The sequence below is a fragment of the Megalobrama amblycephala genome, linkage group LG1 (genome assembly GCF_018812025.1).
Source record: "Megalobrama amblycephala isolate DHTTF-2021 linkage group LG1, ASM1881202v1, whole genome shotgun sequence".
NCBI classification, from domain to species: Eukaryota; Metazoa; Chordata; class Actinopteri; order Cypriniformes; family Xenocyprididae; genus Megalobrama; species Megalobrama amblycephala.
In genome coordinates this window covers 14614431-14640477 of record NC_063044.1, presented here as the reverse complement: position 1 = coordinate 14640477, position 26047 = coordinate 14614431, and the positions used below count along the sequence as shown (strand labels likewise).

At 36.9% G+C, this 26047-nt stretch overlaps 1 protein-coding gene across 4 annotated transcripts in view; it reads left to right on the top strand.

Annotated features, from left to right (window-relative positions):
* The window catches only part of sdk2a (sidekick cell adhesion molecule 2a), a 168680-nt gene that overhangs the window by 131127 nt on the left and 11506 nt on the right, over positions 1-26047 (top strand). Inside the window, exons 22-42 of one of the 4 annotated variants that reach the window (XM_048182922.1) lie at positions 5108-5229; positions 5314-5423; positions 5508-5658; positions 8110-8347; positions 9091-9206; positions 9294-9483; positions 9571-9669; positions 11285-11479; positions 11563-11764; positions 11871-11974; positions 12244-12314; positions 12427-12562; positions 13406-13462; positions 15438-15539; positions 15723-15838; positions 18858-19044; positions 21424-21561; positions 23718-23879; positions 23987-24112; positions 24195-24359; positions 24453-24593. In XM_048182922.1, coding sequence (XP_048038879.1) covers positions 5108-5229; positions 5314-5423; positions 5508-5658; positions 8110-8347; positions 9091-9206; positions 9294-9483; positions 9571-9669; positions 11285-11479; positions 11563-11764; positions 11871-11974; positions 12244-12314; positions 12427-12562; positions 13406-13462; positions 15438-15539; positions 15723-15838; positions 18858-19044; positions 21424-21561; positions 23718-23879; positions 23987-24112; positions 24195-24359; positions 24453-24593 — 2928 coding nt within the window. Of the gene's footprint in view, positions 1-5107; positions 5230-5313; positions 5424-5507; positions 5659-8109; positions 8348-9090; positions 9207-9293; positions 9484-9570; positions 9670-11284; positions 11480-11562; positions 11765-11870; positions 11975-12243; positions 12315-12426; positions 12563-13405; positions 13463-15437; positions 15540-15722; positions 15839-18857; positions 19045-21423; positions 21562-23696; positions 23880-23986; positions 24113-24194; positions 24360-24452; positions 24594-26047 lie in introns of all 4 variants that reach the window. The other 3 variants (XM_048182911.1, XM_048182937.1, XM_048182929.1) reach the window with 3 other exon arrangements.

The window sequence follows — 26047 nt, the reverse complement described above, 5'->3', positions numbered from 1 at the left end:
TGTACAAAATGTAAACATTTTACAGTTAGAAAAATAATAAATATAAAGTTCAAAAGCTGAGAATTGCAAAGAATTGTGAGTTATTAAGTCAGAATTACGAGATATAAAGTCAGAATTACGAGATATAAAGTCAGAATTACGAGATATAAAGTCAGAATTGCGAGTTATAAAGTCAGAATTGTGAGTTATAAAGTCAGAATTACGAGATATAAAGTCAGAATTATGAGATATAAAGTCAGAATTACGAGTTATAAAGTCAGAATTGCGAGTTATAAAGACAGAATTGCGAGTTATAAAGTCAGAATTACGAAAAAAAGTCAGAATTGTGAGTTATAAAGACAGAATTACGGGATATAAAGTCAGAATTACGAGTTATAAAGTCAGAATTACGAGTTATAAAGTCTGAATTACGAGTTATAAAGTCAAAATTACGAGTTATAAAGTCATAATTGCGAGTTATAAAGACAGAATTGTGAGTTGTAAAGTCATAATTGTGAGTTATAAAGACAGAATTACGGGATATAAAGTCAGAATTACGAGTTATAAAGTCAGAATTACGAGTTATAAAGTCTGAATTACGAGTTATAAAGTCAAAATTACGAGTTATAAAGTCATAATTGCGAGTTATAAAGACAGAATTGTGAGTTGTAAAGTCATAATTGTGAGTTATAAAGTCATAATTGTGAGTTATAAAGTCAGAATTACGAGATATAAAGTCAGAATTACGAGTTATAAAGTCAGAATTACGAGATATAAAGTCAAAATTACCAGATATAAAGTCAGAATTACGAGTTATAAAGTCAGAATTGTGAGTTATAAAGTCAGAATTACGAGATATAAAGTCAAAATTACGAGATATAAAGTCAGAATTACGAGTTATAAAATCAGAATTACAAGATATAAAGTCAGAATTACGAGTTATAAAGTCAGAATTATGAGATATAAAGTCAAAATTACCAGATATAAAGTCAGAATTACTAGTTATAAAGTCAGAATTATGAGATATAAAGTCAAAATTACCAGATATAAAGTCAGAATTACAAGTTATAATGTAAGAATTATGAGATATAAAGTCAAAATTACCAGATATAAAGTCAGAATTACGAGTTATAAAGTAAGAATTGTGAGATATAAAGTCAGAATTACGAGTTATAAAGTCAGAATTACAAATTATAAAGTCAGAATTACGAGATATAAAGTCAGAATTACAAATTATAGTCAGAATTACGAGATATAAAGTCAAAATTACCAGATATAAAGTCAGAATTACAAGATATAAAGTCAGAATTACGAGTTATAAAGTCAGAATTATGAGATATAAAGTCAAAATTACCAAATATAAAGTCAGAATTACGAGTTATAAAGTAAGAATTATGAGATATAAAGTCAAAATTACCAGATATAAAGTCAGAATTACGAGTTATAAAGTCAGAATTACAAGTTATAAAGTCAGAATTATGAGATATAAAGTCAAAATTACCAGATATAAAGTCAGAATTACGAGTTGTAAAGTCAGAATTACGAGATATAAAGTCAGAATTGCGATTTATAAAGTCAGAATTGCAAGTTATAAAGTCAGAATTACGAGTTATAAAGTCAGAATTACGATATATAAAGTCAGAATTACGAGTTATAAAGTAAGAATTGCGAGATATAAAGTCAGAATTGCGAATTATAAAGTCAGAATTGCGAGATATAAAGTCAGAATTACGAGTTATAAAGTCAGAATTGCGAGATATAAAGTCAGAATTGTGAGTTATAAAGTCAGAATAACGAGATATAAAGTCAGAATTGTGAGTTATAAAGTCAAAATTACCAGATATAAAGTCAGAATTGTGAGTTATAAAGTCAGAATTGCAAGATATAAAGTCAGAATTGTGAGTTATAAAGTCAGAATAACGAGATATAAAGTCAGAATTACGAGATATAAAGTCAGAATTACGAGATATAAAGTCAGAATTACGAGTTATAAAGTCAGAATTACGAGATATAAAGTCAAAATTACGAGATATAAAGTCAGAATTACGAGTTATAAAGTCAGAACTACAAATTATAAAGTCAGAATTACGAGATATAAAGTCAAAATTACCAGATATAAAGTCAGAATTACAAGTTATAAAGTCAGAATTACAAATTATAAAGTCAAAATTACGAGATATAAAGTCAAAATTACCAGATATAAAGTCAGAATTACAAATTATAAAGTCAGAATTACGAGATATAAAGTCAAAATTACCAGATATAAAGTCAGAATTACAAATTATAAAGTCAGAATTACAAATTATAAAGTCAGAATTATGAGATATAAAGTCAAAATTAAAAGATATAAAGTCAGAATTACTAGTTATAAAGTCAGAATTACGAGTTATAAAGTAAGAATTATGAGATATAAAGTCAAAATTACCAGATATAAAGTCAGAATTACGAGTTATAAAGTCAGAATTACGAGTTATAAAGTCAGAATTATGAGATATAAAGTCAAAATTACCAGATATAAAGTCAGAATTACGAGTTATAAAGTAAGAATTGTGAGATATAAAGTCAGAATTGCGAATTATAAAGTCAGAATTGCGATTTATAAAGTCAGAATTGCAAGTTATAAAGTCAGAATTACGAGTTGTAAAGTCAGAATTACGAGTTCTAAAGTCAGAATTATGAGATATAAAATCAAAATTAGAAGATATAAAGTCAGAATTACGAGTTATAAAGTAAGAATTGTGAGATATAAAGTCAGAATTGCGAATTATAAAGTCAGAATTGCGATTTATAAAGTCAGAATTGCAAGTTATAAAGTCAGAATTACGAGTTGTAAAGTCAGAATTACAAGATATAAAGTCAGAATTGCGATTTATAAAGTCAGAATTGCAAGTTATAAAATCAGAATTACGAGTTATAAAGTCAGAATTACGATATATAAAGTCAGAATTGCGAGTTGTAAAGTCAGAATTACGAGTTATAAAGTCAGAATTACGATATATAAAGTCAGAATTGCGAGTTATAAAGTCAGAATTACGATATATAAAGTCAGAATTACGAGTTGTAAAGTCAGAATTACGAGTTATAAAGTAAGAATTGCGAGATATAAAGTCAGAATTGCGAGTTATAAAGTCAGAATTACGATATATAAAGTCAGAATTACGATATATAAAGTCAGAATTACGAGTTATAAAGTCAGAATTACGAGTTGTAAAGTCAGAATTACGATATATAAAGTCAGAATTGCGAGTTATAAAGTCAGAATTACGATATATAAAGTCAGAATTGTGAGTTATAAAGTCAGAATTACGAGTTGTAAAGTCAGAATTACGATATATAAAGTCAGAATTGCGAGTTATAAAGTCAGAATTACGATATATAAAGTCAGAATTACGAGTTATAAAGTCAGAATTACGATATATAAAGTCAGAATTGCGAGTTGTAAAGTCAGAATTACGAGTTATAAAGTAAGAATTGCGAGATATAAAGTCAGAATTGCGAATTATAAAGTCAGAATTGTGATTTATAAAGTCAGAATTGCGTGATATAAAGTCAGAATTGCAAGATATAAACTCGCAATTGCATGTAAAAATATTTCATGATATTACCATTTTTACTGTTTTTTAATCAAATAAATGCTGCCTTAGTGAACATAAGAGACATAAGAGAAACATGAAGAAAATCTTTATGACCTTTTGAATGGTAGTGTATATATTTAAATTCACCATCATGTGTTCTTAAGATTTAATTTTTCTGTGCGAGTGTGTTATAGAAATATGAACAACTGGGCAAGCATAAAAAAATCATTACTGTTGAGCCTTGATGTCAATGTAAGAGCTTAAAAGACAACCGGGTTGCACATTCCTTAGTATGTTAACTTTAAAGGTCCCGTTCTTCGTGATCCCATGTTTCAAACTTTAGTTAGTGTGTAATGTTGTTGTTAGAGTATAAATAAAATCTGTAAAATTTTAAAGCTCAAAGTTCAATGCCAAGCGAGATATTTTATTTAACAGAAGTCGCCTACATCGAACGGCCAGTTTGGACTACATCCCTCTACTTCCTTCTTTAATGACGTCACTAAAACAGTTTTTTGACTAACCTCCGCCCACAGGAATACACAAGAGTTGCGTTTGTAGAGTGTGTTTGTCGCCATGTCGTCGAAACGCTGTTATTTTCATCCCGCAGTCCAATCACCGGGTCTGATTCCGGCTCAAATTGATAGGGTAAAATTAAAGACATGTTTACAATAACACTGAGCGCGTGCATCTCCACGTTATGGTAAGAGGCGTGACCTTTCCGGGCAAGGTTCGCTAAGCTGCTGTCGAATCACAACACAGGAACCGCTGGCACAATCAGAACTCGTTACGTATTTCTGAAGGAGGGACTTCATAGAACAAGGAAGTCATCAGCCTGTTTTTATGACAGTGGAAACAGCGGTATACAGATAAGTAAATTATGTGGAAAATACTGTGTTTTTTTACATGCGAAACATGAACACATGTTATATTGCACACTATAAACACAATCAAAGCTTCAAAAAACCACGAAAAAAGGGACCTTTAAACTGTGTGGCCTTATTAACCTTACTCTTGTTATCAGAGTTAATGAAGGCACGCTGAATATGATGGCATTGTGTATTAATATTCATAATCTTCAGCCACCCCTTAGACACAAGCAGAGACTAAACACAGTGAGACAAGACACCGTGAAAAGATGCTTTGAAGTTGTCCTCCGTCGATGCTCATAATGAAGCATCGGTATGCTGGATGGATCACACTGTTTTAAAATCAAACCTATCTTGTCTCACTTTTGTTCCCCATGATGCTAATTTGCAAGTTTCTGCTTCTGCATGCAAAAATTAACTGATGGCAGACAGAAACGTGTCATGCAAATAAGAACAATGTGCACCTCTCTTTGATTCTGAATGCATAACGCAAGGTAGATAAGAGAGGAGGAGGAATGTAAAAGTCTTTTGTATATTGTTCAGTATGGTTTGACTTGCTTCATTTTTTAATTCAGCAGGAGGTATTGTGAGTGAATGGCAATAATATTGTTCCAAGGTCTTTTATTTTTTCCCACTGAGCCATTTCTACCATTCATCTTGCATTTTTCCTTGCTCCCGTTCCCATAGAGATGCCTGGACCTCCTACCAACATCGCCATCTCCAACATCAGCCCTCGTTCAGTTACCCTGCAGTTCAAACCGGGCTATGATGGCAAAACATCCATCTCACGCTGGCTGGTAGAGGCTCAGGTAGTACAGAACAAATTCTCCTGAAGCCGTCACCTTTTTTATTAGCCGTCATTGATCTCTCTCTCCTCTTTGTTGCATGTTCAGATCGGTGTTATTGGAGAAAATGAGGAGTGGGTCATGGTCCATCAGCTGGCCAATGAGCCTGATGCACGATCCCTTGAGGTCCAGGGCCTGAACCCCTACACGTACTACAGGTCCATTCACTGCGTCATTGAATTCTGGAATATATTTATATACAGTGCCTGTAAGCTATGTTATAACTTGCCATTTGATTGTAGGTTTCGAATGAGGCAGGTGAATATAGTAGGCACAAGCCCACCCAGCCAACCATCCAGGAAGATCCAGACCCTGCAGGCTCCTCCTGACATCGCCCCAGCCAACATCACTCTCCGCACTGCCAGCGAGACCAGCCTGTGGCTCAGATGGGTGGTACGTATGCGATCAATATGCTTAAGAGGGAAAAGGTTGTGTGTTTGTTTTATTTTAAGTAGTCTGTAGATTGCATTTTCACCCATAGGAAAATTTTATTGCTCAGTGTTTGCTTGTTCATATAGCTTGGGAGACTTAATATTGGTCCCAGTCTCATGTTTTATTTACAGTAAGTAGCAACTTATGTCAATGTTTCTTATTGCTTCTTATTCCCAATTCCTTAAGAGAAATTTAATGAGACTATGTTATTAATTTGGAAAGTTCTGATAATTAGATCTTGGAAGAAATGAATGAGAACTCTTTTAGTATCTCAGCTTTAAGTTGGCAGCTTTGAGAATGTTTTCAGACATTGGGTCTCAATCACAAACTATGTATATTCGCACATTTGTGCATGAGATCTGCGTGTGAATGTTTTCACGAACAAATCATGATTCATCAGTAACTTTCGTTCTAAATTTGCTGCAACCACACATACGCATAATTCACATAGTCTGGGTGGCCTTATTACGCAGCCCAACACATGTCATATGTATCATGATATGTATCATATTTATCATCATATGTATATCATGGCCACTAATTAACAATTTGTTCCCATGACTTACTAACACGTCGGCACATTTTAGTTATTTGTTCCTTCGTTTTGAGTAAATCATGTGGACAATATAAGAATTTGTTTCCTTGCTTCATCAAATCATGGACTTGTGGTATTAAGGTCACCATGATTTTGCCAAGTAAGACATGTTTCTGAATCAACACACTTTATTTATCCTGCACCCTAAAAAATGGGTTAAATGTTTGACCAATATGCTGGGCAGTTTTATTTAACTCAACTATTGTTTAAAAATTAATATATGGCTTGCTTAATATGAACCCAAAATAGGTTGGAAATTAACCCTCTGGTCCTCTTCGGTCAAAAAATTACTGAAAACTTTTACATTTTAAAATTTAAAAAAATGTTTTTTTGCTTTATCGGAATGGGATGAAGCTTGGTGACTTTTGTCACATTAGCTATGTGAATACAAAAAAAAATCATGGACATGATTCGGATATGTTAAATGGTTGTAAAAAAGTCACACTTGGCTCCTTCGTGGTCAAAAATGACCGACATAGGAAATGAATGGGAAATACGAAAAAATACAAAAACTCAGAGAAACTTTTAGTGGTACAAACTACAAATCAGCCACTGTGCAGAAAAAAGTGCATGGCAATGAAGGGGTGACACTCTAAAATGTCAAGAGTGTAAAATAAATTCAGTATTGATTCATTCCATTGTAAAAATCAATAGTTATTCATTTAGGTCATTTATCTATATATCAGCACTGGAGAAAACAGCGATGACATCGTCCAGCTCAGTTCTGTTCACATACAATGGTGTCAGTGGAGGCGGATCAAAATCATTGTTGAAAATCAAGAGTCCCCAACTAAGCAAGGCAAAGGTGACAGTGGCAAGGAACACAAACTCCAACAGGTGACATCAGGTGACCAACAGGCGACAAGAATGGAGAAAAAAACCTTGGGAGAAACCAGTCTCAGTCGAAGGCCAGTTTTCCTCTGGGGGCTCCATACCTGACTTGACTTGACTGGGTTTGTCCATTTTTAACCCGACTTGGGTTATTTTTAACCCAGCATTTTTTAGAGTGTGGAACAACATTCCTGTCCAAAACTTTTGTCCTACCCCTAAACCTAACCCTACCCATAGGTTATCCCTTAAAATTAGAGGGAAATGATAGGTGAATAACACTGATGTAGAAGCACCTAACCCTGGTTGTGAGCCTAAACTTGGCATAAACTGTAAACTTGTCCCTCAAATCTGATTGGTTGATTGAAATGTTGTTCCAGGATCAACAAAGATGTTGATCCAGGAACATGTTTTACTTGATGAAATCAGGTTAACCGTTGTATATTATATATTTGTTTGCATGCCATGTGTGGGGCTCCATACCTGTTAAGATTAAGATTACATTTTATACATTATTCTCAAGTATCTTGCTGCATGTGCATCATATACAGTATTTGCTGAGAGTCACAAAAGGCTGTAAATGAAAGGTGTAGAAAGCCCTTATGGTGATGGTTTGGGCGTGTTTTATGCAAATTACTAACCCCAGGCATGTGATCACTCATTTAGAATACTCCAAATTCGTTAACATTAGAATGAGGTTAAAATTAAATGAATGTGTTTACGTGTTTTTTGAAAATACACAGATAATCACGCAATTATTAGTGAATGAGACCCATTGTCACTTCTGAAGAGGAATATGTGAGATTCTTGTGAGGTTCTTCTTAAGCAGAAGTCTCCATTTGCCTCTTATTGTTCTGGGAGAAACAGTTGGGGTATTGGAGAGATTTCATTTATGATTTTATTTTCCTAACGGTGATAAGACCTGGTCGAGTGGTGATAAATAAGACGCAAAGATTTCTAATCTAAGTTAAAGTGTGTCTGTATTATAGCCGCTGCCAGAGTGGGAATACAATGGCAATCCAGAGCTGGTGGGCTACAGGGTGCAGTACTCACGCCTGGGCTCAAAGGTTGGGGTCCTGTCCCACATCATTCCTGACAGGCAAGAAAGAGAGTTTACCATTGAGGACCTGGAGGAGTGGACAGAATATGACGTCAAAGTGCAGGCGTTTAATGGCATCGGGCCAGGACCGTGGAGCCAGCCAGTTCACGGGAGAACCAGAGAGTCAGGTGAGAAATCTGCTGTGCTTCTTTCCTTCTTCTCTTGTACTTTTGCTCTCTTGTACCTTCCCAAATGCTTTTACAACAATGCTGACCTTTGAATTAATTATGATGGCTGCCCACAGGAACACTTTATTGCATTAAGACTCCTTTATTGCCCAGGAGTCTTAATGGAATTTGCATTTATGATTCAACTAACTTTGTATCTCTTAAAATTTCTTACGAGAAATCAAAATAGATGAGACCATTTTTGGCATACAGTGAGAGAATATGCATATAAAATAACTGTGGATAGCATAACTCAGATAATTAATGAGACATATTTGAGTTCAACTTTTGATTCCAGACTTTAGTTTCCTAAGATTGTAAGATTTAGTTTCCTGTAAGATTGTTGAGATCGCATCCAAAACTTTAGAGGAGATGTGAGATTCCCTGGGGTCTTTTTCTCCACTTGCTCTCCATTTCTTAGACCATTAAAAAGTTATTTGTTTTATGCAAGTATTGAAAAAAGAATGAAGTTATTTTCTCATCAGTCAAACTGTCTGTCATTCACAGTTTCATTAACAGCTGGCAGCACAGTCGGCAACAAGTTTTTAACATCATGTACCAAATTGTAACCAGACTTCATTGGCATATGTTTTATCTTGTAAACATGTGACAGGTACAATGAATGACAAAATGCATGCTGTTTAAAACTCTGATCCCTCTTACAGTTATTAATTGCAGGTTTTCTTGTTTTCTCCATTTGTTAGTCCCCTCCAGTGGCCCTGCAAATGTTTCAGCTTTTGCTACCACCTCCAGCAGCATCCTGGTCCGCTGGGGTGACGTGCCAGAAACTGACCGCAATGGATTAATTCTGGGCTATAAGGTACATTGAAACTGACTTCAAACTAGATTTACTGACCTTGAGTTCATTGTAGTGGTGAAGAGATGCATCTATTCCTTCTCATATCAGGTGGTGTACAAGGAGAAGGATGCAGAGTCAGCTCTGCATTTCTGGATGGTGGAGGGAAATACCACTTACAGTGTCCAGCTCACTGGTCTTGGGAAGTATGTGCTTTATGAGATCCAGGTTCTAGCCTTTACCCGTATAGGAGATGGCATGCCGAGTTCTCCGCCCATCTTTGAGCGCACACTTGATGATGGTAAGAGTCTAAATCACAGTTAACAACCACCATAAGTTATTAATCTTGCTCATGTTGTGCCGGTTACATTTACATTTTTTTTAACAGTACCTGGGCCTCCGGTCGGGATACTTTTCCCTGAAGTAAGGACTTCCTCAGTGAGACTGATCTGGCAGCCCCCTTCCCTGCCAAATGGCATCATCCTTGGTAAGTTGGGTTCACTCCATATGATTTTAGCAGTCCTTTACTGTTGTTACTTGTCAGAATGAACCATGGTCCCTGTGTGACCATGAGTAAAATCTATGGCAGGAGTGTTCAATTAAAGTTCCAAGAGGTCCGGTCTCTATATTTCCTTTTTTTTGGATCAGTCATTTCCATCAGGGCAGTCATAGTACTTTTTATATGAAAAAACACTCAAAATAGTCATCAAAGATGAGAATCTTGGGCCCCTGAGAGCCAAAGCAGTGATGTCTAAGAATTTTTACCAATATTTACCAAAAAAAGTAATTTCTCCCTGGATATGAGGTTAGATCAGATTTTTTAGCAGGCTTTTTTGATTTTTATGTATTTATGTATTTATTTATTTTTATATTTAGACTTGTGTATGGCACAGAGAAGGCCTTGGGACTGAGAAGAGGGTTTACCTCTTAAGAAAAATATGGGCCATTTTTATATTTTGCTCAAAGTAATAAACCACTAAAAACAACATGCATAATCTAATAAGCAAAACTCTCAACAAGAGCACAAAATAAAGATAACTTGTCTTCCCTTGCCATCTCTAAATAATTTTCCAATTATTTTATTATTATTCAATTATGTCCCGGAACCAGACCACGTTCCAACATTTGTATACCACTGATCTATGGCGTGCTGGGCCACAGTCTTTCATGTCAGATTGGACTGATACACATCACAGACAAAACTTTGGGCCCAATCATCCCGTTGACATCTTTTTGGAGTAGTCACACTGCACGATGGCATGATCGCAGGATTTCTAAGATTTATCACAATTAATCAGCTGTCAGTCAACATGTCACACTAACTAATCAAATATTAGCAACAAGACTTGCTCTGTAACAAGAGCAAACTTGTAGAACTTTAGTGCATCCACCTTTTATTCTGGTTCTCACAAACATAAGATAATCAGTGCAGGTAGTTTTATTGGTGCCGTGACCCGGATGGGAATGAGTGTAATGAAAGCTATCTGATAGAGATACCTTTGCTGGCAAACTCACTTCCCTGGCCTCAAAAGGTGCACTAGCAACTGACACTAGAGGCTGTGGTCTTTTGTGTCCTTGTCAGTATGTCCACGTCCCATTCTGGTTGATGCTGGCTCAAATCCCGCCTGGAACAGTGCGGGTTGGACTAGTTTTATTGGTGCCGTGACCTGGATGGGAATGAGTGTAATGAAAGCTAGCTGATAGAGATACCTTTGCTGGCAACCTCACTTCCCTGGCCTCAAAAGGTGCACTATCAATTGACACTAGAGGCTGTGGTCATCATTCTGGTTGATGCTGGCTCAAATCCCACCCGGAACAGTGCGGGTAGAACTAGTTTTATTGGTGTCGTGACCCGGATGGGAATGTGTGTAATGAAAGCTAGCTGACAGAAATACCTGTGCAGGCAACCTCACTTCCCTGGACACAAGAGGTGTACTACCTACTGACACTAGAGGCTGTGGTCTTTAGTGTTCTTGTAAGTGTGTCTGCATCGCATTCTGGTTGACATGGGTTTGAATCCCGTTTCAAGAGGTGCGTGTAGGACCAGTTACATGATAATCAAATTCAGAATCCACTGACTGTAATATGGTTCTCTCATCTAGCCTATCAGATTGCTTACCGGAGAAACTCCTCCAGTATTACTTCCGCCATCGTCGATGTGCTCAACCCAAGTGCGCGACAGTATACAGCAACTGGACTGAAACCAGAGAGTGTTTATGTGTTCCGCCTCACAGCCCAGACCCGAAAGGGCTGGGGAGAAGCAGCTGAAGCGCTGGTGGTAACTACAGAAAAGAGAGGTACTGCTTCACTTCTCTTCACAAGGTCAGGTGCTGTGTACTACATGTCATTGATTAAAACAACTCATCTAATCTCCTCTCAGCACGCCCACAGCCCACAAGTCGTCCTGTTGTGCCTCAGGAGGAGGTCCAGGCCCGCAGTATCCTGTTGTCATGGGAACCAGGCAGCGACGGTCTGTCGCCCATTCGATACTACACCGTCCAGTACAGAGAGCTACCCGACAGCAACTGGACTGTCCACTCGGCATCAGTCAACCATGAGGCCACCTCTTACATCATAAACAGGTAAGCCTGAAATGAGCCTTTGTCGAACTTTTTAACTTTTGCGGGTCATAGAGGACAAAACTGGTAGCACCTCAGTAGTCCTACTGAGCTTTTTTCCTATTCGCAGGCTCAAACCTTTCACTTCCTACCAGTTCAGAGTGAAAGCTACTAATGATATTGGAGACAGCGAGTACAGCGAGGAAAGCGAGGCAATCACCACTCTACAGGACGGTAGGGGCAACTGCGAAATGCTTTAATGCTGTCGGGGAACAAGTTCCCGAGGCCTGAGGTGAATCCTAATGTGCCCAAAATTGGACACAGCCAGTGAAGGGGAAAAACTGCTGGGTTACCTCATGCTTGACCTTTGGCGTGTAACCAGAACGCTGCAAGCAGTTACACCACTATTAGCTGGTTTCCACTCATGGTTGTTCCACTCTTATCAGGATCTTTGCAGCTCCGCAGTCATTAACTGAACAAACTGTCTGTTTATGTTCCATTAGCTCCCGACAAAGCTCCAACAATCCTCTCTGTGACGCCACACACCACCACATCTGTGCTAGTCCGCTGGAAGGTGAGGTCCGATTTATCACGCTGTTCTGAGAGGGAACACGGGTGTTTATCTGTTGTTGAACGTTGTGTTTACAAATGGGAGATAATGACATAATCTGTTCAAACCCATCCAGCCACCCCCCGAGGAGGAGATCAATGGCATTTTGCTTGGTTTTCGAGTACGCTACAGAGAACTGCGTTATGACCGCCTACGCAGCTTCACAGTGCGCACAGTGAACAGCCCATCAGCCAACTGGGCTGAGCTCACAGGTGAGTCTCAAATCAACTTACTAAAGTCTAAATTAGTATTTGGCTATACAACCCTTTTATCTACAAAACTTAGAGTGGCAACCATAGCCTTTTAAAAGATGGTTTGTACCATGGTACAGTCATGGTTTGATATGATGACTTGATTATCATTTTCATGTACCGTGGTATTTCTACCATGTACTTCAAGGTACATCATAGAGTAAAAATACATAGTATATTAACGCAATTACTAAACACTTTAATTCCGAGTGTCTTACATTTACATTTTATTAGTTCTGTCCCTGGGAATTGACCTTGGTGTTGTTAGCACAATACTCTACTGTTTGAGCAACAGAAAAAACAAGAAACTACAGTACCATTATGGTACTTTGTCCAGAAAACATGATACTACTAAGGAAGTTTGTTAATGTGTATACAATTTTTAATAAAAACAACTAGTCACTAATCTATTTTGGCATTAAACCGTGTTTTTGTATGGGAAGTGTCTGTGCTGCTCAAAAAGTACTTGCATCACAATCATATGTATATAAGAACATGGAAAGATAAGCTAATTCAGCAAAATGCTAACTCGTCTGTTTTGTGTTTCCCTATAACTGCACATTCTATAGTGGCTGATCTCATTAACATCCATGTAATGAAAGCTTTACAGTGTATGAGGGCTGTTAATTGTCTCCTGAGCAGTTAGTTTCTCTCTCAAAGTCTGTAGAGCTGCCAGCCTTTCTGCTAGCATTAGCTAATGCGCTAATCCTGCTCTTGTTTCTCTCTCTTTCTCTTAATCTCTCTCCCTCTTTACCTTTGGTCTTCCTCGCTGCCATCCTCTCCCCTCCACTCAACCGTCCTCAGCCCCCTACAGTGTGAGGAACCTGACCGAATCCTCACTTACCCAATACGAGCTGGACAGTAAGTCCTGAGATTCGCTCTCGTTCTTTCATCAGTGTTTCTATCGTCATTATTAATACCAGTGTTGGGGAAGCTACTTTAAGCTGTTCATAACTAAAGTAGTTTAACTGTACTCAAGCTATCCTATAAACTCTTAGGTAAACTACAAATAAAACTGCAATGAGGCTAATAATAACCATTTCAAAGTTTAGGATAAGGGTTTTTTTTTTTTTTTTTTAAATAAATTAAAGCCAGGATGCATTAAATTGATCAAAAGTGACAGTAAAGTAAAATTCAGCTTTAAATTACAATCAGGAATAAATTACATTTTAAATAATAAATAATCGCATTTTGAATAAATTATATTACAATACCATTTTAAATTGTATTAATAATTCACACTTTTACTGTTTTTTTTATGTATTTTTATGCAATAAATGCAGTCTTTTTTCAGAAACGTTAAACAGATCAAGTTAAACTAAGTAATTAATTTAAAATAAATAGTTGACAACATTGTGATAAACAGGAGCATTTAAAATATATTATTATTTTCTTAATTAAGTTCTTATTAATATTAATTATAATATTATTATTTATGAATATTTCTTCATACATTCTTATTAAATATTCATTTATGCTATTGTTAATATTTAAATAATAATTAATAATTTAAATATCAATTTATATTTTTCTGTATATCAATACAAATAAAGATATACACACAGGGACTGTCAATCACATCTGTCAATCATTTTATTTTTTGCACCTGTTCTTATAAATGAAATGTCTGAATGAACAAATTTACTAAGATGAATCAGAAGACAGTAGCTTATTACTGGAAAAGTTACTCTAATTATCCTGAAGAATATAGTTAAAGGATTAGTCCACTTTTAAATAAAATTTTCCTGATAATTTACTCACCCCCATGTAATCAAAGATGTTCATGTCTTTCTTTCGTTAGTCGAAAATAAATTAAGGTTTTTGATGAAAACATTCCAGGATTATTCTCCTTATAGTGGACTTCAATGACCTCCAAATGGTTGAAGGTCAAAATTACAGTTTCAGTGCAGCTTCAAAGGGCTTTAAACAATACCAGACGAGGAATAAGGGTCTTATCTAGAGAAATTATCTGTCATTTTTGAAAAAAATATAACTGTATATACTTTATAAACACAAATTATCTTCTTGCACACTTCCACTTTCCACATTCTCCAAAAAGCTTACGCTGTATGTCCTATGCCTTCCCTATTCTACTTACGGAAAAAAATGAAACTGGCACTGCGTTCGTTCTGTAAGTAGAATAGGGAAGGCGTAGGACATACGGCATAAGCTTTTTGAAGAATACAGAAAGCGGAAGCACGTGCAAGGCTATAATTTGTGTTTATATAAAGCAAAATGACCGATCGTTTCACTAGATAAGTGAATACCCTTATTCCTCGTCTGGTATCGTTTAAAGCCCTTTGAAGCTGCACTGAAACTGTCATTTTGACCTTCAACTGTTTGGAGGCCATTGAAGTCCACTATAAGGAGAATAATCCTGGAATGTTTTCCTCAAAAACCTTCATTTCTTTTCGACTGACGAAAGAAAGACATGAACATCTTAGATGACATGGGGGTGAGTAAATTATCAGGAAAATTTTATTTAAAAGTGGACTAATCCTTTAAGTTAGCGGCATCGTTAATTTTTGTTAGTTAGTCCCCAACACTGCTTTCCAGTCATTCATTCCCTCATCCTGCCAAACTCAATCTCTGAACTCCAGTAACGACTCTTTCTCACACCTCGTTTATTTGCTCACAGGAGAGCCCAGTCTCATTTGTCTCTCTTCTCACGTCTGGTCTTCTCTGACTGTGCCCATTTCTCTCCACATTGTCATTGACTTTTCCTCACAATATCTCCCTTCATTGGAACGGGATCATTATGTTTTAGCACCACTTAAGGTTTATAATGCAATATTGAATAAGGTGTGTATTTGTGCACATTTTCTCCATTGTTCAGATCTGAATAAACACAAGCGCTACGAGATCAGACTAAGTGTGTATAATGCGGTAGGGGAGGGGCCCACCAGCTCGCCACAGGAAGTGTTTGTGGGAGAGGCGGGTAAGAACACAAATACTCCTCCTTGGTGCTCTTAGTCAATATTGTTGATTTCACAGTCCAATAAAAACATGCATTAGTGCTGTCAGTCAGTATAAAGTCTAATAAATCAGTTCAAACTGCCTAGGTGTTGCTGGAGTCAGTCTGGTTTGATTATTTCTCTCTCTCTCTATCTGTCCTCATCAGTGCCCACCGCTCCACCTCAGAATGTCGCTATCCAGTCTTCAACAGCGACTCAGCTTGATGTCACATGGGACCCTCCTCCAGTGGAGGCACAAAATGGAGATATTCAAGGCTATAAGGTACGACACTTCAGTGTGCTTCAGCAATTGAAAGACTATAAACTAAAACAGTGGTTCTTTGAGCGCCCCCTGATGGTGTGCCCCCTGATGTAATTCCGGACTGAAAAAGCAAACAAATAATAAATAAATAAAATGCTCAAGCTCTTTAAAGCAGGACAAATTCTGAATGGCTGTAAATGTTTTCATAGTTCATCAGCTGGAAGAAATGGTTGAGAAAATGAATCATATTGTTCCTCTGTGCCTTTATCATTATAGTTATTATCTCTGCTATTCTTTTACATGATCATGATTTTTAAAACTATATATTTATCATTATAGTTATCGTCCTTGGTGTGAATGGGCCTTTATTGTGTAATATTGGGGTTAGTGTGGTTTCTTTTTCAAAAATAGCTAACCTGAGACCAAAATTTGTAAACGCAATGTGTCTCCCCAAGCTCTGACAACCATTCAGAAGCTTTAGCAACTGCTTAGCAATGCCCTAGCAATCAGCTAGAACACCATAGCAAGCCCTAGCAACCACCCAGCGCACCCTAGAAACCGCCTAAAACCTTAGTAGCCACCCAGCAAAGCTTCTACTCCAATTAAAGGTCTGTTCAAGAATTCCAAATACACAAGACTTATGTAACCTTCAAGCTTAAAACCTTTCTTCAGGCTGCCCAAGTATTCAAACTACAAAAGGCTTATATAACCTTCCAACATCAAACCAATCTTCAAACAGTTTTTTAAATTTCAGGTGAGGCTTTGTCAAGCCAACATTCAAAGTTCGTCTTCGCAAACTTTACCTTTTAAGTTGTTTTTGCAATTAGTTTTAATGTCACTAGTGTTGCATAAATTACACACTGCAATTTTAAATGTTGTGACTACTGTAACTACTGATATATACAGAGAGAGAGAAAGAGAGATTTTTACTTTTTTGAAACTACAACATTTCTTTAAAGCAGTGGTTCTCAAAAGTGGGCTCCAATAAACTTCCAAAGGGGTCTCAAGATCAAGATGACTTAGTGATTTAAAGGTGCCCTAGAACCAGTTTTTACAAGATGTAATATAAGTCTAAGGTGTCCCCTTTGATGTGTCTGTGAAGTTTCAGCTCAAAATACCCCATAGATTTTTTTTATTAATTTTTTTAACTGCCTATTTTGGGACATCATTAACTATGCACTGATTTAGTGCGCGGCCCCTTTAAATCGCTGCCCTTGTCTAATGCCTTGAACATGAGCTGGCATATGCAAATATTGGGGGCGTACATATTAATGATCCCGACTGTTATGTAACAGTCGGTGTTATGTTGAGATTCGCCTGTTCTTCGGAGGTCTTTTAAACAAATGAGATTTACATAAGAAGGAGGAAACAATGGAGTTTGAGACTGACTGTATGTCATTTCCATGTACTGAACTCTTGTTATTCAACTATGCCAAGATAAATTCAATTTTTGATTCTAGGGCACCTTTAAAGTAAGATAAAGCAAAGCATGAAAATAAGCTGAAACAACTAAAAATCAAGTTATGTCTTATTATTTGGTTATCTCTATGTCAAATATACAGCTTTCTAGCTATGCCAAGCTCTAAAATACTTTGTCGGGTAGAAATTTGAGTGAGGGAATGATTTCAACTACTATTGTTTTGGACAATGAGGGGTCTTGCAGTAAAAAAAAAATGGTTCAGAGCCACTGCTTTAAAGTACTAACATTTCTTGTTATAATTTAAATAAGTGTCAGTGCATCTGTCTAATTAGATGCTCTAAATGCCCGTTCACGCCAAGGAAAATAACTATAAACGATAACTATAAAGTTTCTAATCATTCTAATTCAATGAGAATAGGAAAGTCACTTTTTCCCCCCAGCTGATTAATGAAAAGAAAAAAGAAAAAAACACTCACAGCCAATCAGAATGCACCCGACTTTAAAGGATTAGTTCACTTCAGAATTAAAATTTCCTGATAATTTACACAACCCCATGTCCACCAAGATGTTTACGTCTTTCTTTCTAAGAAATAAAGGTTTTTGAGGAAAATATTCCAGGATTTTTCTCCATATAGTGGACTTCAGTGGGGTTGAAGGTCCAAATTACAGTTTCAGTGCAGCTTCAAAGGGCTCTACATGATCCCAGATGAGGAATAAGGGTCTTATCTAGAGAAACAATCGGTCATTTTTTAGAAAAAAAAATAAAAACTGATATCATATACTTTTTAACCAAAAATGCTCGGCTTGCACTAGCTCTGCAATGCTAATGTTAGTGCTACGTTACGGGTGACCTTTCCAATGTGATTACTAGCGAAACGATGGGTCATTTTCAAAAAAAACTTTTTAACCACAAATGCTTGTCTTGCACTAGCTCTGCGATGCACCACGCATTTCCTAATCACATTGGAAAGGTCACTCGCGCAAGCCAAGCATTTTTGGTTAAAAAGTATATGATGTAATTTTTTATTTTTTTCTCGAAAATGGCCGATTGTTTCACTAGATAAGACCCTTATTCCTCGTCTGGGATCATGCAGAGCCCTTTAAAGCTGCATTAAAACTGTAATTTGGACCTTCAACCCGTTGGTAGCCGTTGAAGTTCACTATATGGAGAGAAATCCTGGAATGTTTTCCTCAAAAACCTTAATTTCTTTGCAAACGAAGAAAGACATGAACATCTTGGACGACATGGGGGTGAGTAAATCATCAGAGAATTTTAATTCTGAACTGAACTAATCTTTTATCAGCCTCATGGTTATAATAAACAATGTTATTGTACATTGGTGTGGACACTAATAATTATCATTATCTTTTATAGTTAGTGCTCTTGGTGTGAGCAGACCTTAAGACCCACATTCTTGCTCAAATAGGCTTCTATTCTATTATATTAGAATAAAATAATGACTAGGTGACTAAGTGGTACTTAGTCTGATAGACTGATTTAATCAGACATGGTGCTTGGTCTGAAAGTTTGAAAAGACTGCTGCTCTAAAATATTAAGCTTAATAGTCCATCAGATTTACATCTTCTGAAGTTATTCATCTGTGCCATTTGTCTTGTTAGATTTATTATTGGGAGTTTCAGCTGCAGAATGAGACCGAGCGGCTCCGCACTCTCTTCCTGCCGGAGCTGAGCGTGAAGCTGAAGAACTTGACCGGCTACACCACTTACATGATCAGCGTGGCTGCCTTCAACGCGGCAGGGGACGGCCCGCGCTCACTGCCCACCAGAGGGCGCACTCAGCAAGCAGGTGGGACTCGAGTCAATGCAAAATACATCAATCAACAACCAGTGCCCTTAATGCTAAACCCGCTTTGGGAGAATGTTCTAGATGTTTGATCCCACTATTTTCCCAAAGCTCCCTGCTGGAAAGGTTATTCATTTTCAATTGGATGGATCACATCATATGGATTGCATGGTGTTAGATTATGAAGGAGATGGGTTGTCTCTGAATATTGGGGGGTATTCTGTAGGAACGGAAGCTCATGACAGTTCGTTTACGACAGGGAGCTGGGAACTGGGTTGAAGAAAATGGACCACATATTGAGGAAGTGCTTTTTGGCAGGTCAGCATAAGAAGAACTGTGTTCCAAGCGATTGAGTAAAGTTAATTCAGCCTTTTTCCGCTCCCTTAAAGACTGTGACAGTGTAGTGAGGAAGTAACAATGAGAACAGTACAAGCGAGAGTGATTCTTGGCTCAGCTTACACTAAGACACTGGGAGATGAGCCAACACAAGGCCCCGTGCCAATCTTCCGGAGGGCAAAACTAACTCCTTACATTACTGCAACATTACCCTGACCTCTCACAGCAGAAGAGTGCTTAAATATACATGTGCTGAAAAGTGCTTTTTTAAAACTTTTTTAAATCTAGATGTGTCCTGGGTCAAGAATATCTTTTGCCACATCTGCCAAATAGTGGGTGAATTGAGAAAGAAATAATAAATAGTAAAAATGTAATAGTAATTTTAAAAAATAAAATAAAAATAAAAATAATTATTTCTTACAAGCATTATTAAATAAAATTTTCATAAATAAATAAATAATACTTTAATTGAGCAAGGATGCATTAAATTAATCAAAAATTACAATAAAGACATTTATAACGATAAAGATTTCAAATATATTTCAAATAAATACTGAAAAAATGTGTATGTTTTAATATCAGAATGATTTCTGAAGGATCATGTGACACTGAAGACTGGAGTAATGATGCTGAAAATTCAGCTTTGATCACAGGAATAAATTACATTTTAAAAAATATATTCAAATAGAAAACAGGTGTTTTAAATTCTAATATTTCCCAATATTACTGTTTTGCTGTGTTCTTGATCATATAAATGCAGCCTTGGTGAGAACAAGAACTTTGAAAATCATAGACAAATCCCAATCCCAAACTTTTGAATGCTAGTGTAGTGTATGATAACGGAATTACTTTTTTGAAAGTTCTTTTTTTTTTCTTAAACATCATATACATGCTAATGTCAGTTTCTGTGTGCAATTGCATCTGTTAAATAATGTGTAGACTTCTTTTTCTTTTCATTATTTTCATTTAGGTAGCTTAAGGCCAATAAAATTCCACAAATGTTTTTTTTTTTTTTTTTTTTTTTAAGGAAAACAAACTTCCTAGATAAAATCCTGATACATTTATCACCTGAGGTCAAATCTGTTATACGCTTTTTCTGTGGTAAAACCTATTAAAAGACATGCAACAGATTACTTCAGAAAGATTCAGATTATTGTTCTTACAAATTGATTTATTCCATGTATTTTGCTCCAGTTCTTAAAGGGATAGTTCACCCAAAAATGAAAATTTGATGTTTATCTGCTTACCCCCAGCGCATCCAAGATGTAGGTGTCTTTGTTTCTTCAGTAGAACACAATTGATGATTTTTAACTCCAACCGCTGCCGTCTGTCAGTGGTATAATGCAAGTCAGCGGGAACTTGGACTATAAGAGTAAATAAAACACGACAGACAAATCCAAATTAAACCCTGCGGCTCGTGACGACACATTGATGTCCTTAGACACGAAACGATCGGTTTGTGCGAGAAACCGAACAGTATTTATATCATTTTTTACCTCTAATACACCACTATGTCCAACTGCATTCATCACTCGATTTGTGTTGTCAGAGCGCAATCAGACCTCACGAATCGAGTGATGAATGCAGTTGGACATAGTGGTTCAAACCGATCGTTTCGTGTCTTAAGACATCAATGTGTCGTCACGAGCCGCAGGGTTTAATTTGGATTTGTCTGTCGTGTTTTATTTACTCTTATAGTCCAAGTTCCCGCTGACTTGCATTATACCACTGACAGACGGCAGCGGTTGCAGTTGAAAATCATAATTTCTTCTACTGAAGAAACAAAGACACCTACATCTTGGATGCTCTGGGGGTAAGCAGATAAACATCACATTTTCATTTTTGGGTGAACTATCCCTTTAATAAAGTTACCAACCACCTGCAAGTAAATGTTTTATTTACTCACCAAGGTCAATTTTTACTCGCGTTTGGTACTTTGCAGGTGTTAATTTTGAACCCTGACTAAATCTAATGAAATCAATCAATCATAATGCACTTTCATGAATTCATGTTAGATGTTTAATGAGAGCTTATTTTACTCCACAGCTCCAAGCGCTCCCAGTTTTATCCACTTTAGTGAACTCACCACTACCTCGGTCAACATGTCCTGGGGTGAGCCCAAGCAGCCGAATGGCATCGTGGAGGGATACCGCGTGGTCTACGAGCCCTGCACGCCTGTGGATGGTGAGAAACTACACCACACTAAAAGCTTTGACTGAGCAAATTATTGAGGGAGCTTCCAGTCAGCTGCTGATTTACACCCTTTTAGGCCTGTCATGCTTTTTTAAACTTACAAATGTCTGAAATTTGCTCTCCAAATGTGTTCAAGATGAGGTTTCTTTATGGCATGTAATGAATGGCATTCCTCTCTGAAGTTTCCCTGTTATTGAGTAAGGCATGGTAAAAAAATTGCCAAGTGTGGTGCATTGGCCAAATTCCACCATAATTTGGATCAGAGAGGGAATTTCTGTGGTCTCATAATGGCTCCAAAGTGGTCAAGCATTTCGGGGGAAACCAGATGTGCTGGGCTCCTGTTTACCAAGGGCCCATATCTCAGAATCTGGAGGATACGCTTCAAAAAATAAGGTCCAGCTTTCTTTATTAGTTTAACCCTTAGAGCATGACCTCGTGCTGTGTTCACATGTATGTGAATTTGAGTGTAAAACTCTGAAAGCAAAGCCAGTGATTGCAAAACAACAAAAGAATAGTGTTAAAGTTTCATTTAAGCTTAGCTTTTAGTCTTTACTTCTGCGTAAATTAAATGCTGCATTAGAGACACTTTACCAATTTGTGAACGGGTCAATGACGTGGCGCATCATTTTTTTGTCCGAAGTCCTTAATAATAATAAAAAACAAAGATATGACATCCAAAGTATGTAAGGTAGTACTCTTTTATTGAATCCAAAAGGTTTTAATTATATTTTGTTACATATAAAGGTATTTTAAAGATTTTGAACCGTCAAAAGGTTATTTGGTTTAACCGTCCAAAAGCCAATACAGCCATTTCATTTGTGATTAAAATATCTTAAAATGTAATAAATGTATATATTTTTATTCTGGAATGATTTTATAACATCATTTATCAACATAGTGAAGAATGGTATTAAAATTATGTGTAGAAGTTGTTGCTTTGTTATGAGAAAGAATGTCCAGAAAAATTCATTTCATTGATGTCATTCGGAGTAACCAACACAAAGGGACCATTTTGGATCAAGTCATGCAGTCAATATCACGTGACAGGATGTGACATCATTCAGACATCTGCAAAGGACCACATGGTCATGAAGCATAGTAACTAACTCTCTCTTAACTATTTGAAAAATTCATGTTTTCACTTGCACATACGCATAACGCGAAACATCAGGTCATTCGGTACAACCGCTATAAAACATGGAAAATGTTGTAATATTGTACAAATTTGTACTAATTATAAAATGTTTGATTGTCCTTTTGCTAGATATCAGCCTATTAGCATTGTTTGAAAATATCATCATTCAGTATAACCAAAAGTGTCATTCGGTAAAACTGAAATTTTGGTTAAACCGAATGACTTTTTTGGTGACAAATTTTATCCATCTTGTAAAAAATGACAAAAGCAGTCTTAATTGATTATAAAAACCACATAATCTCATTGTTAACACTTAATAAAACTTCAAAATTAATTATATCTCCATTATGTTTTTTTACACTTTTAAAAACCTTATTCGTAAATGACCCATACACACTGAATACAGTAAACACTGTAGCTGCCTGCTTTTAGCAAATGTAGAAGATAAACCATGTGTGCTGTGCATACAGAAAATCTGGATACTACTGCATAAATTTGCTTAGTATTCAAAACGTAGCTATATTCGCTGTGCAACATGAAGGTGAACAGACATGAAAACTGACAGAACATTTAAACGGAAGACAAGACCTGTCACAAGTCAGTATGCAAATGGTTATAAGAAAAAAATATATATTTTTCAATATGCAAACATTAAGATGAAGTCATGACTGTCAAAAAGACGAAAGCTTAACTTTCTATCAATGTAAGCCAATGGAACATTTTCAAACCTTAATTTTATAGGTCTTAAAAAGTATAACATTTCTGAAAACTATTAAAAAATACCAAAAAAAAAAGATTTTTTTATGCAATTCTGTTAATACACTACCACTGAAAGGTTTGGGGTCAGAAAGATTTTTTATGTTTTTGAAAAAAGTCTTTAAAAAAACAACTTTTGAATGGTCAATACAGTGCATAAGCTAATAATTTGTGTTTGTATGTGCCATTGTTAGTGTTTAGCATGGTATCTAGAGTTTGAGTGTTTCCTCTACAGACTCCTCTCCTCACACTTCAGGTGTCAGTAAGATTGTCACAGTGGATGTGAAGGGCAGCGCCCCCTTGTGGATGAAAATCAAGGATCTGGCAGACGGAGTGACATACAACTTCCGCATCCGTGCTAAAACCCTTACCTATGGACCAGAGGTCGAGGCCAACATCACCACTGGCCCCGGAGAAGGTCTTGTCGTCTCACATTTAGCCATATTTGCTATTTTTGTAACACCAATAAATCTAAAGCTGAAGTCTATAATTTCTGCACCACTATTGCCCTATTTTGTGATATAGGTGCTCCAGGGCCACCGGGTGAGCCGTTTATCTCTCGTTATGGCTCAGCACTCACTCTCCACTGGTCCAGCGGTGACCCCGGCCGCGCTCCCATCACACGCTATGTAATAGAGGCACGACCATCTGGTGAGTTGAAAAACAGGAATTGTTTAGAAACGCAGCATTTAAAGTCGTTACAGAGAGAATAATGGCATCTTACCACCAACAGATGAAGGACTGTGGGATATTCTAATCAAAGACATCCCTAAAGAGGTGACATCGTACACTCTTAACCTGGATACCCTCAGAGAAGGAGTCACCTATGACTTCCGTGTCATTGCGGTGAATGATTATGGCTACGGTTCTCCGAGTGCCCCTTCTCCTTCAATATCAGGTGAGTAAACTTGAAAACACATGCGAGAAAGCCCAAAAGGTTTTGTGTTTCATAGTGGAAACCCATTTTTCTGCTTCTTTTCTCTTTTACCAGCCCAAAAGATCTCCCCTTTTTATGAGGAATGGTGGTTTCTGGTGGTTATTGCTCTCGTGGGCCTAATTTTCATCCTTCTGCTCATCTTCATCCTCATCATACGAGGTCAGAGCAAAAAATACACCAAGAAAACAGACTCAGGTGGGTGGATAAGCCAAAAACAGATCTATAATGTCTCTCAATTACCCTGATTGCCATGTCTCTTTCTGCTGACTCGCATGACTAAAGTGAGATGGACTCAAATTTAGTTCTATTTTCCCATCACTGGTGGGTAACACCATGGTGCTCTGGGAAAATGTGATTTTCCACTTGAGAGAGACTCAAACAATCAATAGCAGCGTGTGTTTGCTTCATTTGGTTGTGGTCATTACTATCAAAATGATTGCTGACTCATTTTGCTGCCTCAGAGGGAGGTTGTGCTGCTTCAAGCAAAATTACATCACTCATCATCTCATGTTTTCTCTCAGCTTGGGAAAGAAGGTGACCGTCAAGTCTTTTCTCACTATTTTTGAGGTAGTTCCAAACAAAACTCGTACAAACTGGACCGCAAAGGATTAGTTCAGTTCAGAATTAAAATTTCCTGATAATTTACTCAACCCCATGTCATCCAAGATGTTTATGTCTTTCTTTCTTCAGTCGAAAAGAAATTAAGGTTTTTGAGGAAAACATTTCAGGATTTTTCTCCATATAGTGGACTTCACTGGGGTTCAACGGGTTGAAGGTCCAAATTGCAGTTTCAGAGCAGCTTCAAAGGGCTCTACATGATCCCAGCTGAGGAATATCGGTCATTTTCTAAAAAAAAAAAAAAACAAAATCATTTTAACCACAAATGCTCATCTTTGCACTGAACGTGCAAAAACTAAGTCCTAAGTGACCTTTCCAACGTGGTTATGTTATGCGTGAAGTCGTGGACGCTAGTGCAAGATGAGTATTTGTGGATTTTTTTGACCGATCGTTTCACTAGATAAGACCCTTATTTCTCGGCTGGGATCATGTAGAGCCGTTGTACCTCAGTGAAGTCCACTATATGGAGAAAAATCCTAAGGTTTTCCTCAAAAACCTTAATTTCTTTTGGATTTTGGATGCAGCCTAGGATTGCAGATATACAGTACAAAGTGCTTGCTTACCATTTTTAATGTAAATCATGTCGATTAGTTGGTCTTTACATTCTTCATTCCAGATGGCTGTGTTGTTATGAAAATAAGTGCTTATTGGATTGCTCAGATAAGATGAAGATGTAACATGTAAAGAGCCATCTGTGTGTGTGCCTTGACTGTTTGCTTGCTTTCATCGCTTCAGTCTTGTGCACTGGTTCACTAAGCTGAACAGCCAATCAGAGTGATCTCTCTCACAGACAACCCGACGTAGATTCAACATGCTCAATCGAAAAGCCACTGACAGCGTCCAATTGGTTTTGACGTGTAGAACACACCACAAAAACTGAGCTGACAGACGCTTGACATCTGCCCAACCCTTTACTTCCATTTGGATTGATAATAAAAACATGCGCTTTTATTCCCAGAATTTACATAAAGCCAAACCAGTTAGATTAGAGCTAGTCAGATCGAGAAAGTTCTTTCTAGTTTTGTGTGCAA